At 45.9% G+C, this 17160-nt stretch overlaps 1 protein-coding gene across 1 annotated transcript in view; it reads right to left on the reverse strand.

The window, feature by feature from the left end:
- The window catches only part of CAPN14 (calpain 14), a 56376-nt gene that overhangs the window by 6363 nt on the left and 32853 nt on the right, over positions 1-17160 (reverse strand). Inside the window, exon 22 of the mRNA XM_070380196.1 lies at positions 6459-6493. Coding sequence (XP_070236297.1) covers positions 6459-6493 — 35 coding nt within the window. The remainder of the gene's footprint in view (positions 1-6458; positions 6494-17160) is intronic.

Below are 17160 nucleotides of genomic sequence, written 5' to 3' on the forward strand. Positions count from 1 at the left end.
CACAAATCCTCAGGGAGAAATAATGCATCTCTTGGGGAAAAAAAATAGCTTATACTTATGAGGTAGGAGAATTTCAATTTATAATGGCTTTCTATTTCCTTCAATTGCCAGGATAACTGCATAACAGAAAGGTTAGGCTTTCCATATATAAGGCAGATCCGCCTCTTGGATCTGGAAGGTAGATTCAAAAGTGATGAGCGATAAGCATCCCTCTGCCTCCCCCTGGACCACTGTCCCGGGGATTTTGATGCAATGCAGATCAAAGGGTTAAAATCCATTACCCAGAGAGATGGCAAAGTTCCTTTCAGCGACTTCTTCCCACATCACTGCTCTCAGGCCTGAATTCCAAATTGATTTCCGTAATAACTATTAAAGATCTTTTTAATTAAACCAGGCATCCTCTTCCTTGGCAAACTTTTCTCGATGACATCTCTGGTTAATTAAAGGTTTAAGCTGCAAAGACGTATTACATAAGAACACAGGAAGCTGCTTTGTGGCATGCCTGTGAAAGACCTTGCTGGTTCCTGCTGCAGAAACCAGGGCTGTGGGGAGGTTCCTGGCTTCTTTGAGGGTGGTGTAAGGCGTCCAGGAAGTGTTCATAAGAAAGGTAGCTGGGTGAAGGGGGAGTGTTCTTTCTTTTTTTGGTTTTCCAAGGTTCAATTTCTCCTTCTAGGCTTGCCATGTAAGTGTCCATCAAATGTTTTTCATTAAAAGCATGGTTCATTTGGATCATAGTTCACTGATTCTAACAAGAGATTTTTTTACCTTTTCATCCAAAATTCTTGAGGTAGGAATATACTTGGTAATCAGAGAACCACAAATAAAGCCTCTTTTCTCCCACCAACAAAATGCAGCCACCTCTATGATAGACTGCATCAGGTCCTCATAAGAAGGGGAATAAATTGTGCATGTGTTTACAATAGTACATTGCTCTGATCCATTCCCCTTCTTTGCCCTGTTTCTTTTTTATTTTTCACTTTTTCCCACCAGGACCCCTATTTAAAAAATGATAGAATAGAGTGAGATGTGCAGGATATCATTAAGGAACACAACTTTGCTTCCTGCAAAATTAAATAGCCCTTCAGTTTGGAATCAAACCCATGAACTTGGCTTTAAGATCATTGTAGTCTAAAATATGGCTCTCAAATATAGATGTATCAGAATTACCTCTGATGGCTGTTAAATCAGATGCCTGTGTCTCATCCTAAGCCTGCTGAAATTCTCTGGATAGTGTTCCTCGGCACCTTGGTTTGGGAACCACTGTTCTAATCAGTACCTGCAAGTTGAGTCAGTGTCACCTCTAGGTCTGCCTGGAAATGTTAAAGATGGCTTGTCATTCCAATGCTTTGGTCTTATAGATGACTCAGACAGGAGAAACAAAGCCATGGGAAATAGAACCTCACCAGTATTGCTGAGGAAAAGTGATCCCAATTCTGACAAGACACCAAGCAGGGAATTAAAAAGTTTTTTCCACTCACACATTGTCATTGGTCAGTGGCTCACAGCTCCACATCAGTGGGCTCAAACCATTAGAGAAAATCAGGATCACCTGGAAAACTTGTTTTACTAGTCATTTTATTAAAAATACTCTCAAACATATAGGAAGTTAGACTAAGAATCTACTCAACAGCCAGGCACAGAACACATGTACCACCAAGACTCAAATATTAAGATTTGACCATATGTGTGTATACACACACACGCCTGCATCTATAATTGCTGAACCATTAAAAAGTAAATTACAGACATGATATGTAACACCTAAATAATAACTCAGAAACACTTTGTCACACAGTCCTCCAAATTAATGACATCCTGGCCATAACCACAACATTGTGATCACACCTAACTGAATTAAAATTGTGGCACTGGAGAAGACTCTTGAGAGTCCCTTGGATGTCAAGGACATCAAACTAGTCAGTCCTAAAGGAAATCAACCCTGAATATTCATTGGAAGGACTGATGCTGAAGCTCCAATACTTTGGCCACCTGATGTGAAGGGCAAACTCTTTGGAAAAGATCCTGATGCTGGAAAAGATTGAGGGCAGGAGGAGCAGGGGGCGACAGAGGATGAGATGGTTGGATGGTATCACCAACTCAATGGACATGAGTTTGAGCAAACTCTGGGAGATAGTGCAAGACAGGGAAGCCTGGTGTGCTGCAGTCCATGGGTTCACAAAGAGTCGGACATGACTTAGGGACTGAACAACAACAACTGAATTAAAAATAATTTCCTAAGGTCATACAACACTCAGTTCATAACCATGTTCCTAGGAAACTTAAAAACACAAAGTAAAACTGAAAAGCAAACCTTTCTGATCAGATTCCCAAAAAAGTTTATTCAGGTAGGTGATGATTTTGGATTGAATGATGAAGAGGCTTGTCTTGCCAATAACCGAAATGCAATTTACTTTTTGTACTTGAAAATTGCTTGGTGATTTGCAAGGCACCTACTCATTATTTCATGATGTTCTTAGCAGTGGTTCTTATCTAAGGTAGATAGGAGTGACGAGGCAACTGGGACCAAGAATTGTCATGACGTGCCCAGGTCCTGCAGGTGGATCTCAGTGACAGCTTGGACTCTGACTCTGGGGCAGTAGACACAGCACTGACCTGAGAGCCTGGAATTGGGAATCCTGGTTCTCCTACTGCTTCTAACCCTGCCTATGGAACTTGGAGTGTTAGGCCAAACTTCCCCGGCCTTCAGTGTCTTCACCTGTAAAGTGAGGCACTAAGTTAATGGTCTCTAAGATTCTTTCCACTTCAACCTCTCTTTGATTCAGTGCCCTTCTGGCCCCTCCTCCTAAACCTTTGGCTTATCTCCATTTGGTTCTGCAGCAAATGTGAAAAGGGGTAAATTGAGTCACAGGGAAATACTCATTAATAAAACGTTGATGAGAAGAGATGTACTTGACGAAAGTCTTCCTGCTTGCCACGGCCAAGTAGGTCCAGATCCTTTAAACTAAAGGAGGGTATGAACCAATACCACAAAACTCCTTCAGTAAGTCAGACGGGACAGAGGATGTGTGAGGAAGATTCTTCTTTTTCTGTCTGAGCCGGGAAGGCAGCCCCCTGGAGAGAAGCCATCAGGCCGAGATGCTGAGCAGTGGCCTCTGATGCCAACTGCCTTAAAGCACCATGTGTTAAAGAAGAGAGTGAATCTCTATACAGGAGCAGGGGCCCACACATCTTCTTCCTCACTCCTTGAAAAGAAAACTGCAAAAACCTAAGAGAATATTCCTGGCAGAGTCCACAGCTTCTAAACAGAAAGGGTAGGTTCAGCTAGAGACCCCCCATTTCATTAACAAGTGACCCCAGCTTCCCCACCCTTCCCTGTATAACAAGGGCTCCATGCTGCTTTAACCCCCTTCCTGGTCCTCCCACATCCCCTGGAACCGGTCCATGGCAGACCTGTGGTCTGACAGGTGAGGACCAGAGCTATTTAAAATTCTTCACTTGAAGGAGATGTTAATTTTATATGTATCATGTGAATTTTTTACAACCAGAACATATTCATGCATTGCTTATGTAATTAAAAATAAATAATTAAAATCTTTGACGGCTGATGGGTTTTTCTCTTTGGCCTCTCAAAGACAAAGCAATCCCCAGGGTGCAGCAAATAGCTCTGAGGTTTTCACGGGTGGTGTGTATGTGCGTGTGTGTGTGAGAGAGAGAGAGATGAAAGGGGAGAAGGTGGTATAGGCTCACATTTACAGGAACCGAATAGAAATGATCCAGTAATGCTCACACAACAAGTATAAACATATTTAAGCACTTGCATACAGACCATGGGTACATTAAGCAGCAAGATGAAAACTAAGGCTACATCACTACGGTGGAAGCTGGACCAGAGATGGGAGGTGGGAGAGAAAGGTGTAAAGAACCAACTCCTCTAATTCGGTCTGTTTTTCCCCCAACCTCTCTCAGACTATCCTCTCCTTTTTGCCCTCAATGCTCCCAGACCTGTCCAGTTGGGAGGCATGTCCTCATAATGTCACTCACAAAACATCTCCCACCAAGGCTCTGAGCATGCTCCTTCTGCAGGAGTCCTTTTTCCTCATTAGGAAATTAATCACCACCAGCAGCCTGTCCTGGCCACCTCAACCTCTGAAGATGCCCCCTCCACCGTGGGAGTCTGATCTGGACCCATCCCGCTCGAGCATTCTGGCCACTAGCCCCAGATGTTGAATTGCCATCGGTTTGCGATGACTCCTATACTTAAGCTTTACAGTTTGTGTGTATATGTTAATAGTTGGTATAAATACAGCAACTTTTTGTTTTTTAAAGAAAGCAGTCTGTCCCTGTCCTTTATGGAAGGAGCTCACCAGCGGTCAGGGTGACTGCCCTCAGATGACAGCATCCTGCCATCTCACAGAGGGGAGGTAATATCGAGAGCTTCTCTCCTGAAGGAGTCACACAGGCTACAGTGAGCCCTCCTGATGGAAAGTCAAACGGGAAATGACCTCCATGCTCAGCTGCTCGATGTCCTGCTTGTCACTTAGCCTGTCCTCAGAGGGTCTCTGGTGATCTGATTTTAATGACACACCGCATCTCCTGAAATCACCTGAGGTGGACAGCATCCCTCAAAAACCTGGGACTGGAAAGGACAAGTTCTAAACCTCAAGGCTGAATAAAAGGCCTTCAGAACAACAAATGCAAAGAGGGGGCAGGCAGGCCAGCCTACACCTGGCATGACATGATGTCAAGCCAGTCTGACTTAGCAGCTAAGCACACAGGGACCAGAGTCAGAGCCCTGGGTTCTAATCCCACCTCTGCCATTGGCTGCAGACTTTTGTCAAGCTGCTGAATCCTTCTGGCCCCCACTATCCCCAGGTCAGAGTTGGCCAGACAGACCTCTGCTTGTAGTCTAGGATTTGCTGCTTCTTAATTGTGTGATGTGGGCGTGTTATGGAGCCTTTCTGAGCACCCGTGTCATCATCTGAAAAAAATGGCATTACAAATAGCTCCTTGCAGGGTTGTTGTCAGGATTTAGAGACAACAGATCCAAAGCACCTGGTGCAGAAGGCAATCAATACACTAGTCATCCATCATCACCACTCACCACCATGTGATGACGGCTCGACAAGCTATCACCCTGAGGGCAAGGACCGTGTCTTCTGACCTTGGCACCCCTCCCCCACCACTTAGCGACATGATGAAAATACTCAATACTCCATTTGTTTGATGAATTTTTAAAACCAGCATCTCCTTCCATTGTATTGACAGAAAGAAGGACTCTGGAAAGAGATGCCAATTCCCCAGTGGCACCAGACATGCTATATTGGCAGCTCTGGAGGGTACGTGACTCTGTTTGGCTGCCTACATCTGAACCCCATTCTATTTAGGGGGAATTCCCTCCCTGATAAGGAACTGAAACAGCCTCTCTCAAAAGAGTTGAAGAATACCAACACATCCTTTCCTAGCCTCCCTTGCAGCTCTCCTGATCAGACCACTTGGCCAAATTTTTACATGGGAGCTGATGAGACAAAAGAGAAAGAACAAAGGGGTGTGGGAGTCATGACAGCTGAAGTGCTGAATCTCTGGCACAGAAGAGGCCTGGTACTCACAGCAGCAGCAGAAGCTGAGTACCTGCACAAAAATGCCAGTGGTGCAAATCTGGTATCTACTTGTCTGCTCATCAGACCAGAGCAACTGGAGGCAAACCTCTCAAAGCTTAGCCCTGGTTCTCTGTGAGCTTCCCAACTTCCTTTTAGTATTCTGCTTCTATCTGCCAGAGTAATCTTCTGGAGCTTGCAACCCAGAATTTGACTGATCCAGCAACATGCTTAATCTCAGGAGTTGCTTCCCCATCTTTACAATAAGGTTAATTCCTTAGAGATAGGAAAAGATGGCGTATGTTCAGTGCCTGGCATCAGAGAACTCAAGAAATACTGTTTCCCTTAAACACAAGTCCAACAGCAGTCAGAGCCTCAAGCTACAGTGTTTTTTATGTTCCTTTTTGACACTGGGGTATCTGTGGGATCTTGGGGATCCACAGAGTCTAGAGAGATCCCACCTTGTTGGTTGATTCTCTAGCTAGACTGAGATCAAAAGGCCAGGAATGAACTGTACCCCAGGTTTACATGTAGAATCACTCAGAGCCATCCAGAGCGATGGGACCAGACTCCAAGACAGGACCAGCTATTGCCCTCAGTTCAAAGAAATCACAACTAATCTCTCCAAGTTCCCTGGAATCCTCCAGATGAAACAGGTGGATCCCAGCATGAATAAATAGCCTTTTAATGCTTTCAAGATTTTAATTCCTTCCACTTTGCTAAAACTGGGATAAGAAACAGTTGCGTTTATTATCTCTCTTGCTCACAGACTGGTTTCTGTCCCTTTGTTAAGGCTCCTGCACCTCAAGGGAACCGGCACCAGGTGGAGACAGAGAGCCATGTGTTCCGACTAAGGCGCCTTGACAGGAATTCTAGGGTGACTTGTAACTGCTTTAGACTCACCGTGTGGATTTGTAGATGACTTTGAAATCCGATAACTGCCAGAAAATGAAAGCCATGCAAACTGGCTTAAGCAAAAAGGGGTAATTCACTAGATGTACAGCAGGGGATCTCACAGAACCCAAGGACAGTAAGGACAGCCAGATCTCAAAAGAATCCCTCTCTCCTTTTCTGTGGCCAGAGGAAACCTTGTCCCTAATCCTCCCAGCCACCCCCTTCACTCTTTCCTCCTAGGTCGCTACCTTTATTGTTCCCTTGTTTCGCCTTTCCTGTCCTCTTTATCTAAAATAGCAGCTTCTCAATTCCATCTATCTCTCTGGTCCTAGTGACTTTTCTCTTCTTCGTAGTGTTTACTACTGCCAGAGCATATAGTGTACGTTTATTTGTTTTATGTTTCCCTTTAGCCCCACTAGAATGTAGACTCTATGAGGAAGTGGACTGTGTTTTAATTATTGTTGCATTACCTGTGTCCTGAGGAGGGTATAGTGCATAGAAGTAACTCAGTGAATAGCTCTGAATGAGTGAAGAATGAATGGATGGGTGAAGAATGAGTGAATAACTTTCCTCCCCTGCTGCCCGAGTGCTGTTCTCTGTGTCTGGGTGCTCATGCAGACATGGCTGCCTAGCACAGGTGTCCGTGTCCTGCCCTCCCCATTCAGGCTTATGACTAGCAACTAATTCAGTTTTTTAGTGCAATTCTTGAAGATAGAATCTGATTGGCTGTGCCCAACCTATAAATGAGTTCCTTAGGAGTCCACCCTAATTCCAAAGACCTTTGGTTGCATAATGGGGTTCAGAGCACCAAAAGGCAGCCAGGACTATGGGCAGAAATGTCAAAAACCATTATGGGCATGTGCTAAGTCGTGTCCGACTCTTTGTGACCCCATGGACTGTAGCCTGCCAGGCTCCTCTGTCTAAGGATTCCCCAGGCAAGAATACTGGAGTGGGCTACCATGCCGTCCTCCCCGGGGATCTTCCTGACCCAGGGATCAAACCCGCATCTCTTATGTCTCCTGCATTGCAGGCAGGTTCTTTACCACTAGCGCCCCCTGGGAAGCCCATTATGGGCACAGTCTTTGTTTAATTGTGTGTGTGTGTGTGTGTGTGTGTGTGTGTGTGTGTGTGATCACAAAAACCAAAGAGTGATTGCCCCAAATAATCCATGAGGAACTTGAACAGTCACTCCTTGCTTTCTGTGATGACATACATACACACAAAATTAAACAAAATCCACATGGGCGTGTCTTTCTTCATGAATTCCCAACTGTTTCTACAAAAGCCCTTCTAAGTGATCTTCTCGGGAGCCCTGATTGGAAGGCTAACCTTTGCATGAAACCTGGACCCCAATTCAACCCCGAAGCAATTAAGCTTTGCCCTTGACAGACCCTTAGTGCTGTCGTTTCCTTCTGTCCTAAGAAACCCTCAACCGTTTCTCTGCTGAACATCCACTTGATTATGAGCTGAACTCCTTTCGTCTGTAACTCTCTGCAACATCAGTTCTCTCCGTGTCTGGTCCCAGCTGGCCTTAAACTGAGACAAAGCCTCTACTGTGAAACTCTTTGTTTCTCTCTCTCCCACCCCTCACAGAGGACGAAAACATCCCAGCCAGTTTCCTCTTCTCTAGAAGCTAGAATAGGGTGCGATCACTGCAATGTTAATTAACTAACAGACTCTTGGTCTGGTTGCCCTGGCAATGCTCGCCGAAGTGTCAGAACCCTTCCAGAACAGCACGTCCAGCAGGCAATTAACAGTTTTCTTCACACATATAAGCTAAATGCAAGAGCGCCTGGTACAGAGATGGGCACCCGGGGATTCTCCATAAGCACCTGCTGACCAGGTGACAGTGCCTTGGCCAACAAGGACAGTGCAGGGTCTGCTGGCTCGAACATCTGAAGGCATTTAGAGCTGGTGGCTAAGACACCATCCAAGGGGACTAGCAGCCAGTGTGATTTTACAAGAGCATCGGCGTGGTGCTAACACCTTAGAAATAACCTAAAGAACAGGGGAAATTCTGTATAAGCCCTTTGCCAGGCCAGGCTGCCCTTGTACTGGAAGAGGGAAGAGCTAGGTCGATTCCTTCTGTGCCTGTCAATTCCACAACCATCTCCCAAGGCAGCAGAAAAGACTTTCCACACTGAACCTCAGTCTCAGCAGTTCCCCCATAGCAGGCTATGAGCCCAAGTCATGCTGGGTCAGATATCCAGTCAGGAAAGTCTCCCTCACCCAGCTGTGAGTAACAGAGAATGCTGACTTTATACATAAACACAGGAACTGGCTTTCAGCTTAGCTGCAGACAAGCATGATATTTCCAGCCTGCTTCTTCTGAAGCTGTGTTTGGGGCTCTCATCTTTAAGAAAGGTGAGTACACCCAGGTCCATCTCAAATTCAAATGTAAACTGTTTGCTCCATGACATGCCCAATTGCTTCTCACATTTCTTTTTGAAGATAAAGAATGAATGAAACCCACTCAACTAGCCTACTTAAAGGAGAGTTTATTGAAAAGATATAGAACTCACAGTCACCCGACTCAGTCAAAGAAGAAGCTAATGTCATAAACACAAGCAAGATGATGGAGCTGGGACTGAGCCAACTGTGGTCCAGATGGGAAAAGGGGGTGGGTTTGGAAACCACTGAGAGCGTGAGGTTTGCTGAGAGAGACAATGAATATACATAACCTGTGTGAGTTAAATTATCTTACATGATATGCAGAAGCTGGTTGGAGAGAAGGGCAATGTTAATTCTAACCAGAGAGGGAGTCATAGAGAACATGGCTTGGAACTGGGGCTTATGGAAAGGTGGATAGATGTAGACCTGCAGGAATGGAGGGGAATGGGGACTCAAATGTTGCCTAGGATACGTTTCAGGCTTGAGGATGAGTTGTCACACTAGTGTACTTTATGCATAGCCTTCTGATTGCCCAGTGAGGAGTAAAACTTGAAAAAATAAATCAGGTAACATGGAAAGTGCATGGAGGTACTCATTTAACTTTGACCAGTGTGCATCGGGTGTCTCTTCTGTGACAGACACTGTGATTCACCACAAACCGACAGCACACAGCACTGCCCCGAGGATGCTCAAGGTGCAGGTCGCCGTCTTTACAGCCCATGGAACAGCCTCTAAAAGTACAGTCTGAAGAACACCTGAGTCAGTGTCACCTGGGCAGCTTTGGGAATCCAGACACAGATTCCTAGGCTTCTCCTGGGACAAACCAAATCGACTCTCTGAACTAGAACCCCAGAATCGTTCTGTAGAGCAAATCCACCAGAGAGCGTGTATGCATCTCAAGCACGAGAATGGAGTGAGGGGGCAGAGGAGACAATAAGTACTTTACAAATGACTGTACGCCAGGAGTGACGAGCATGTCACATAGTAATTCATGTAATCCTCCCAGTGACACTACAGTGTTTATATTACCACCTCCATTGATGAAGGAACCAAGATGGAGAGAGCTTAAATGTTCTACCTACTGATAAAACGTGTATGTTATAAAGTAGAGGTTCCACAGGTAAAATCTCGCCTTTCACAAAAGAAAATTTTTTTAAGTTCAGTATAACAGCTAAAAATCAAGGCAGACCACCATGTTTTAGCTCGCCCACAGAATGCCATCGGTCCTTTTGGTGAAAATGCCAGATGAAGATTTACAGATGATTTTCCCAACAGAGACAAGGAGGCATAGTTCCTACAGGCAGCTCCAGGACAGGGGAAATAGTCGGGAAGAAAAGGAGTAGCAGGAAAAGGGAGAATCAGGAAAGAAGAAAATCGACTTGCAAATTGGAAAATTGAGTCAGGTAAATCCGAAGATCACCACGAAAGGGCCACTGGAGGACTTCACGTGCTATCACTTGGTAAAGTCATTCACCAGCAGATAACACTGCCTCCCTAGCACTGAGACTCTGTGAGAATTCACTGGCCCAGAAATACAGACCCTGCAGAGTCACTTCTAATAGGGAGAAACAGTGAGCAAAACTATCAACACCCTTTCTTTCCCCTGCACTGCCATTTCAATATAACTTCCTGGGTCAGGCAATCCCTGATCCTTCCTGGATTGCAGACCATACCCACCAAAGCAGACACAAACCCAGAGAACCAAATCTGCAATGAAGCCACTGAGAGTTATAAGGAGAGAATTGCCAGGTAGAATGAGCAGGCTTGAGACTGCAGTAGACAACAGCGGAGGTTTAATTTCATCGTGCAGGGGAAGATTGGCAAGCATGTCCCAACCGGCACGGATTATTGCAGTGGAGGTGAAATATTTCATAGGATATTTTCAGACGGAGATGCATGCAGAGGAAACTGTTCCAAATATATATATTTTAAAATATCTTTGCAGTAACAAGCTAGGTAGGAGCATGTGGGTAATTGATACATATGCATGAGAGCATAATTAAGAACTATAAGACCTGGAAGATTTTCAAGCTCTATGGCAATTATAAACTATGAAAAAAAATACCCTTCCTTGGGGTGTAAGGCTATTATTCAAGCATCTTGCCTCATTATCGTTGCTGAAACTTACATAGCACTGCACAGAAATGGAATAAACAAGGGGTGAGTTGTCATAAACTAATAATGACTCCTGGCTTTGTGTTTTTCTGAGAGTCTTCCCACACAAGATCTTATTGGATCCCTACATGTATTAGTTTTCTATTGCTGCTGTAACAAATTACTACACATAGAGAGGCTTAAAATAACCTTTTTTTCTCTTAAAGCTCTGAAAGTCAGAAATTCAAAATGAGTCTTGCAGGGCTGCATCAAAGTGTCAGAGGGGTTAGGGAGGGTTTTCCTTATGAAGGCTCTGGGATAATCTGTTTCTTCCCTCTTCCAACTTGTAGTCCTTGGTCTGTGGCCCTTTCTTGCACCTTCAAGGCCAGTCACACAACATCTCCTGGTCTCTCTCTGCTTCTGTGACCACATCGCCTTCTGTCCCTCTGATTCTCTGCCTCTTCCTTACAAAGACCCCTGCAATTACCCCAGACCCATCTGCATAATCCAAGATAATCTCCCCATCTCAAGGTTTAATTACATTCAAATTACAAAATTTAATTACATCTGCAAAGTTCCTTTTGCCATATATGGTCACACAGGTACAGGTTCCAAGGGTGTGAAAATCTTGGGGGAGAGGGGGGCATTGCTCAGGTAACCACACTCTAAAAATCCTATGAAGCAGGCACACCTGAATCCCATTTTTCAGAGGAACAAACTGAGATCCAGAAGGCTTCTTGACTCGCCTTTGTTGGGTAAGTTCATTCATGTGTCCCAACATTTACTGAGTGTCTTCTGTGTGGCAGACAGTTATATACACAGCAGAGGAAAATCTACCTTGAGGAGCTGGTAGGAACAATAAACAGTTATTTAAAGACTCACATAGATACAAATGGGCTTCCTAGGTGGCACCAGTGGTAAAGAAGCTGCCAGTGCAGGAGGTGCCGAAGACATGGGTTTGATCCCTGGGTCAGGAAGATCCCCTGGAAGAGGGCATAGCAACCCACCCCAGTATTCTTGCCTGGAGACTCCCATGGACAGAGGAGCCTGGTGGGCTATAGTCCATAGGGTTGCAAAGAGTCAGACACAACTGAAGCAACTTAGCACACACGCAGGCTCATAGATACAGATATATTGTGTTGTAAAGGAATGGGAAGGTAGGAAAGAAAAGCAGCAGAGGAATCATCATTTAGATTTGTGGGGAGTAAGGCCAGGGGAAGCCTCCCTGAGAAAACAGTGTTTGTGCGAAGACCTGAAGATGTACGGGAGGAGATAGCCAAAAAGAGGGGGGAACAGCATTTAATTTTGAGGGAACAGAGAATGAAAATTCCCTGGTGTTGGGAGGAATCTGTAACAGCAGGACAGACCTGCATAGTGAGAAAACGTCACCTCTGCCTGGAAGCATTTCCTGATCCTGGACTATGGATCCTCCCTGGATTTACATGACCCCTTGCACTGTCCCCTTACCAGAACACCATGCTGACTTCTCTTTAACCAGACTGTGAATGATGGAGAACAAGACTGGGTCTGTTCATCTCTGAATACCTAGCCTGGCAAAGCTCTTGGCATGAAGTAGGTGCTCAATAAACACTCCTAGGATAAATGTACAAGTAAGTAATGTATGGCATTTGGATCCTTCTCTGTTTCAGGACCTGCAAACTCAGACCACAGGCCCACAAAGGCAGAGCCCCCCCAGCCCTTCCAGATACACAGGCTCCTGCAGCAGCTGGAGGCCTCCCCCAAATGGAGAAGGTGGTAGGAAAGCTGATTTGCCCATAAGTAAATAACTGTTGTAATTATGGAACATTATTCTCAACAGACCAGCAGACGGAAACCAATTTGCATAACAGACACAGTTATTCATGGAAATGTTTGTGATTTATCTACCAAAGCAGATGAAGACCCTAAAATGAACGTGTATATGCCAGCACCAGGAAGCTAAATGCTCACTTCGTCCTCTTCTCAGAAAGGTACCCACACACTGCCAACAGGTCACATTAGGCATCTTCAGATCTCTCTACACTGGGGAGCTCTGGAGAAAGTGCAGATCTAAGAGGGATAAGAGGAAGGATACAGAAATGTACACCGCCCAGCATTCTCCTTTATGCCAAGAGGTAAGTGCTACCAGTGCCCAATTTATGGGTACCTTATATGACTCTGGTGTGTTCTGGAAACCTATCTCTGGAGCGCATCTTGGAAAAAAACAGGGAACAAATGAAATCTGGCAAAGCAAAGTCGGTTCTGAATAACATCAGAACTTTGCATACATCAGAATCATTTTAGTGATTTTTTTTTGTGTGTGAAAACTTGGACTTTCATATCTTGGCCCCAGAATTTCAGATTTAAGTGGTGAATGAAGGTGCTTCCCTGCATTCCCTGAGAATCAGCATTTCTGAAGTTCAACCAAGAGAAAATCATCTATAAGCTGGGAGAACATGCCATGCCCTAAAAGTGCCACATGTTAAAATGAAGAGGGGGACCTATGGGCCCCTGAAAGCTGTGCAATTAAAAGCCCCAGGCAATCTGATATAAGGTCACACTGGTCAGACACACTGAAGAGGTAATCAGGTCCTCTGAAAACGAAAGGGAAACTTGCCCAGTAACATCCAACTCTTTGGGACCCCATGGACTAGAGCCTGCCAGGCTCCTCTGTCCATTGAATTTTCCAGGCAAGAATACTGGAGTGGGTTGCCATTTCCTTCTCCACAGCATGTCAGTTACCCAAAACCCAGAGTCCACTTGTCTAAACCAAGCAAACAATCAACAACCTCAGTTCTGAAGCAAAACTGAGCTCCTTTAAAGACCACTTCCCTTATGAATGGGAGTGAATAGTGAGAGCTCTTACAAACCATTAGGAAACCAAGCTGCAGGCGACAAGTAGGTACTCCCCAAATGGAACTTCAAAAATATGGGCGTCTGAGGGAGAAATTCACACTTGAAGATAAAGACCTGGGGTTGAACTTTAAGGTCTTTGTTTCTTCTAAAAAATTAATTTCTAAATGCCTATTCATAACATTTAATTGCTTGCCTTATTAAAAAAAAAAAAAAAAAGAATTATTTTTGAGGAGTGGAAAAGCTTTCTGTTTCAAAATCCCAAACTCTTAACTCAAAGGCTGGCCTTCCTTAAGGCCCCTGCACACTTTCTATTGTTTTTGGCTTAAAGGATATTTATGTAAGCTCCCACGGGCTGCCAGCAACATTAAAGGCAGCAGTTATTAGTGAAATAAACCAACACACATGGTGCTTTAAGGGTAGGACAGATCACAGAGAATTTCTTTGATCAAAACTAATGGGAATCTACACTCCTGATGGGGATTAACTGTCTAAAAGGAAATCTTTCCTGGAGTAAGTCGGGCTGGGGCAGTGACTGAGTTTGCCCTGGTGAATTACAGGCCCTCCCCACAGGCTCAGGGAAGCAGCCACTCAAAAACGCAATCAATGTATAATGATCTGTAAACTTAGCGTGGCCTGCGACAGACGCTCCATGTGTTCAGAGGGAGATGATGTCATACAAGCGCCAGCAGATGGATGGAAGTAACTGACAGCTGATGGGGGCGCAGCGGGAAGGCAGAGCCCGCCGCGGTTGTGGAGCGCTGTCCAGGGAGAAGATGGGAGTGCGCATCTGGCAGCACAAATATTTAATCACTCGGAAGGCCTGTGCAGCAGTGGCACAGGCTTGTCTCACTCCCTGGGCTTTAAGTCTGTTTAGCCATTTAATGATCTGTTTGCTTTTCCAGGTTCCCAGAGGTGGTGCTTCTTGGAGGGTGGACATGAGCATTTGGTCACCCTAAAGGAGCCTCCTCTAGGTGGATGCGTTTCCAGAATGCATTACAAGGACATGAGCAGGCACTGGGGACCCAGTTGTCCAGAGACTGGTCACTTCCGGGTGACCTGGGGTTTCTGATCTGCTGCATCTTGAGCTGTGAAAGCCACACTACCGTACAGCCCCTCAGAGGCCCAGACAGGAGCTGATCTCTTCTCTTCCTCAACCTCCCACTGCTTCTTAATAAAGGGACTTCCAATCATGGCTCACACAGTAAAGAAACTTCCTGCCATGAAGGAGACACAGGTTTGATCTCTGGGTTAGGAAGATTCCCTTGGAGAAGGAAATGGCAACCCACTCCAGTATTTTTGCCTGGAGAGTCCCATGGACAGAGGAGGCTAGCAGGCTACAGTCCATGGGGTCGCACAGAGATGGACACAACTGAAGCAACTCAGCAACAGCAGCAGCACAGTAAGTAAAATAAAATAAAGAACTACCTGCCTTGTTTGTACTTGGGGTTATTGAAAAAACATCAGCTGTTATAAGTGCAAGGTCAGGCATCGTTTTACTAATGAGGAAACTGAGGCCCAGAGTTAAGGTGACTCATGTACATCTCACAGCGAGTACGTGACCGAGGCAGGACACTGACCCAGTTTTCTTTGCTCTCTGACACGTAGCCTCTTCAGGATGACGTTCAGAAGAGTCTGCAGGAAGGCGATGGTAAGAAAGTTGGGACACTGGTCAGGCCAATGAGGAGAGCAGGAAATTCTGTCAGGTGGTTGCTGAAGTCACTTGACTTTCTGTCCTTTTAGGACAAGGGGAGAAGGGTGGCAGGATCCCTGGGGTGCTGTCCACAGTGTATTCTTGGGCATCATTCAGCACTCTGCGTGCAAGCTGACCCACCTGACCGGGGGTGCGGGGGAGTCCTGAGGGACCCCTCCACCCACCACACATGCAGACACAGCACCCGCATCTCAGCAGCTGGGCTAGAGAGTTGGAAGCACGCAGTCCTCCCACCCCCAGCGCCCAGTCCCCGCTTCTGGCCCCGGGTGTCGTGGGGGGACTACCTTGCTGCAAGGATAGCGGCCAACTCCACTGCCAACAGATCACCAAGCCGAAGGGCTCGCAGACCAAAGCAAGAGCCGCGGCTCAAGTGGGTGACTGGATCAATTTAAAACAGCGGACGCAAGCTGGGGAGAGACACTCAGGATGTTGTGAAAAGACCACACCACCGAATCCTGGGTGTCCCGTCCTGGCTGCCACATCAGCCCTTCCTGCTGTTGGTGTGGTCACAAGCAACAGAGCTGAGGCTTTGAGTAAAAGACAGAAGGTTCTGGGCCCAGCCACACAGGTGCTCTATCAGTGAGCCTCAGGCAGGGACAGCGGGGCACAGCTGCAGATCATCAATTTAGTCAGCTGAAAGCCGAGGTGCTTATCTGCGTTTCTAGGGGTTAGAATGGGACCAGATGGGTGTCACCAATGGGCAGCTGATTGAAGATCGAGTGTCTCATGGGTCTCGTGTACGTTTGGTGTAGCCTGAATATTTGATGCTTCACATGTCTCATGTATATTTAGTGTGAATCATGAATATTCAGAGCCCACTCTTCTCCATCCCTTCCTATCTGCATTCACGCTGTGGTTCACTCTATCTACTTCTAATTGGTCTTTCAAGCCATTTGCTTCTATACTAATTTTTATCTATCCTCCTTATTTGTTTGGTTCCCTTATTTTCTAGAGTAGAATCAAATATTCTCAAATAATCCAGCAAACACACATGACTCCAGGTCTATGCACTAGAATAGTAGCCCCCACTTTACAATTTGCAATTCTCTCTTACACTCACAATCTTACGTAATCTTTGCCACCGTCCAGGGAGGCAGGAGTCACCATCCCAAATCAGAAGATGAATATACCGATTCTCAGAGAGGTCAAATACTTTCCTAAGGCTACCAACCTCACCTCCAGTAGCTGGCAGAAGGGACGTAAGCTCACATCATCTGGCTTCTGGTCAGGTGTGTTGCGCTTTTACTAGCCCACTCCTGAGTCATTCTTACTCCCTTAAGGACCCAACTTTCACAGCAGAACTTGAAGGATTCAGAATTCCTTTCACTTCCTGAGCCTCCAGCCCCACATAGCCTGATCTGAAGAAACCATCGATTCTGGGAGCCTGGGCGTTAGACACACACGCACCCGGGCAGCAATGAGCAGCCCTGAGTGACAGTCTTTCAGGCCCCTTTCCGGGTATCACCTACAAACCAAACTGCAAACACACAACCTCCAGAGTCCCCAGGAGGGCTCCCTGTAACTCCCTCCTCCAGGCGCCCTGCCCGCACCCAGAGGCAGGGTCCTTCCAGCATGAAAGTCCTGGCCAAGGCCCTCTAACAATCTCTGACTCCTCTGATTCCTGGCCAAACACCAGGAAAAGAATGTTCTATGTCCGTCAACCATCCAAGCTGTATCCAG

This window comes from Bos mutus, chromosome 11, assembly GCF_027580195.1.
Source record: "Bos mutus isolate GX-2022 chromosome 11, NWIPB_WYAK_1.1, whole genome shotgun sequence".
NCBI lineage: Eukaryota > Metazoa > Chordata > Mammalia > Artiodactyla > Bovidae > Bos > Bos mutus.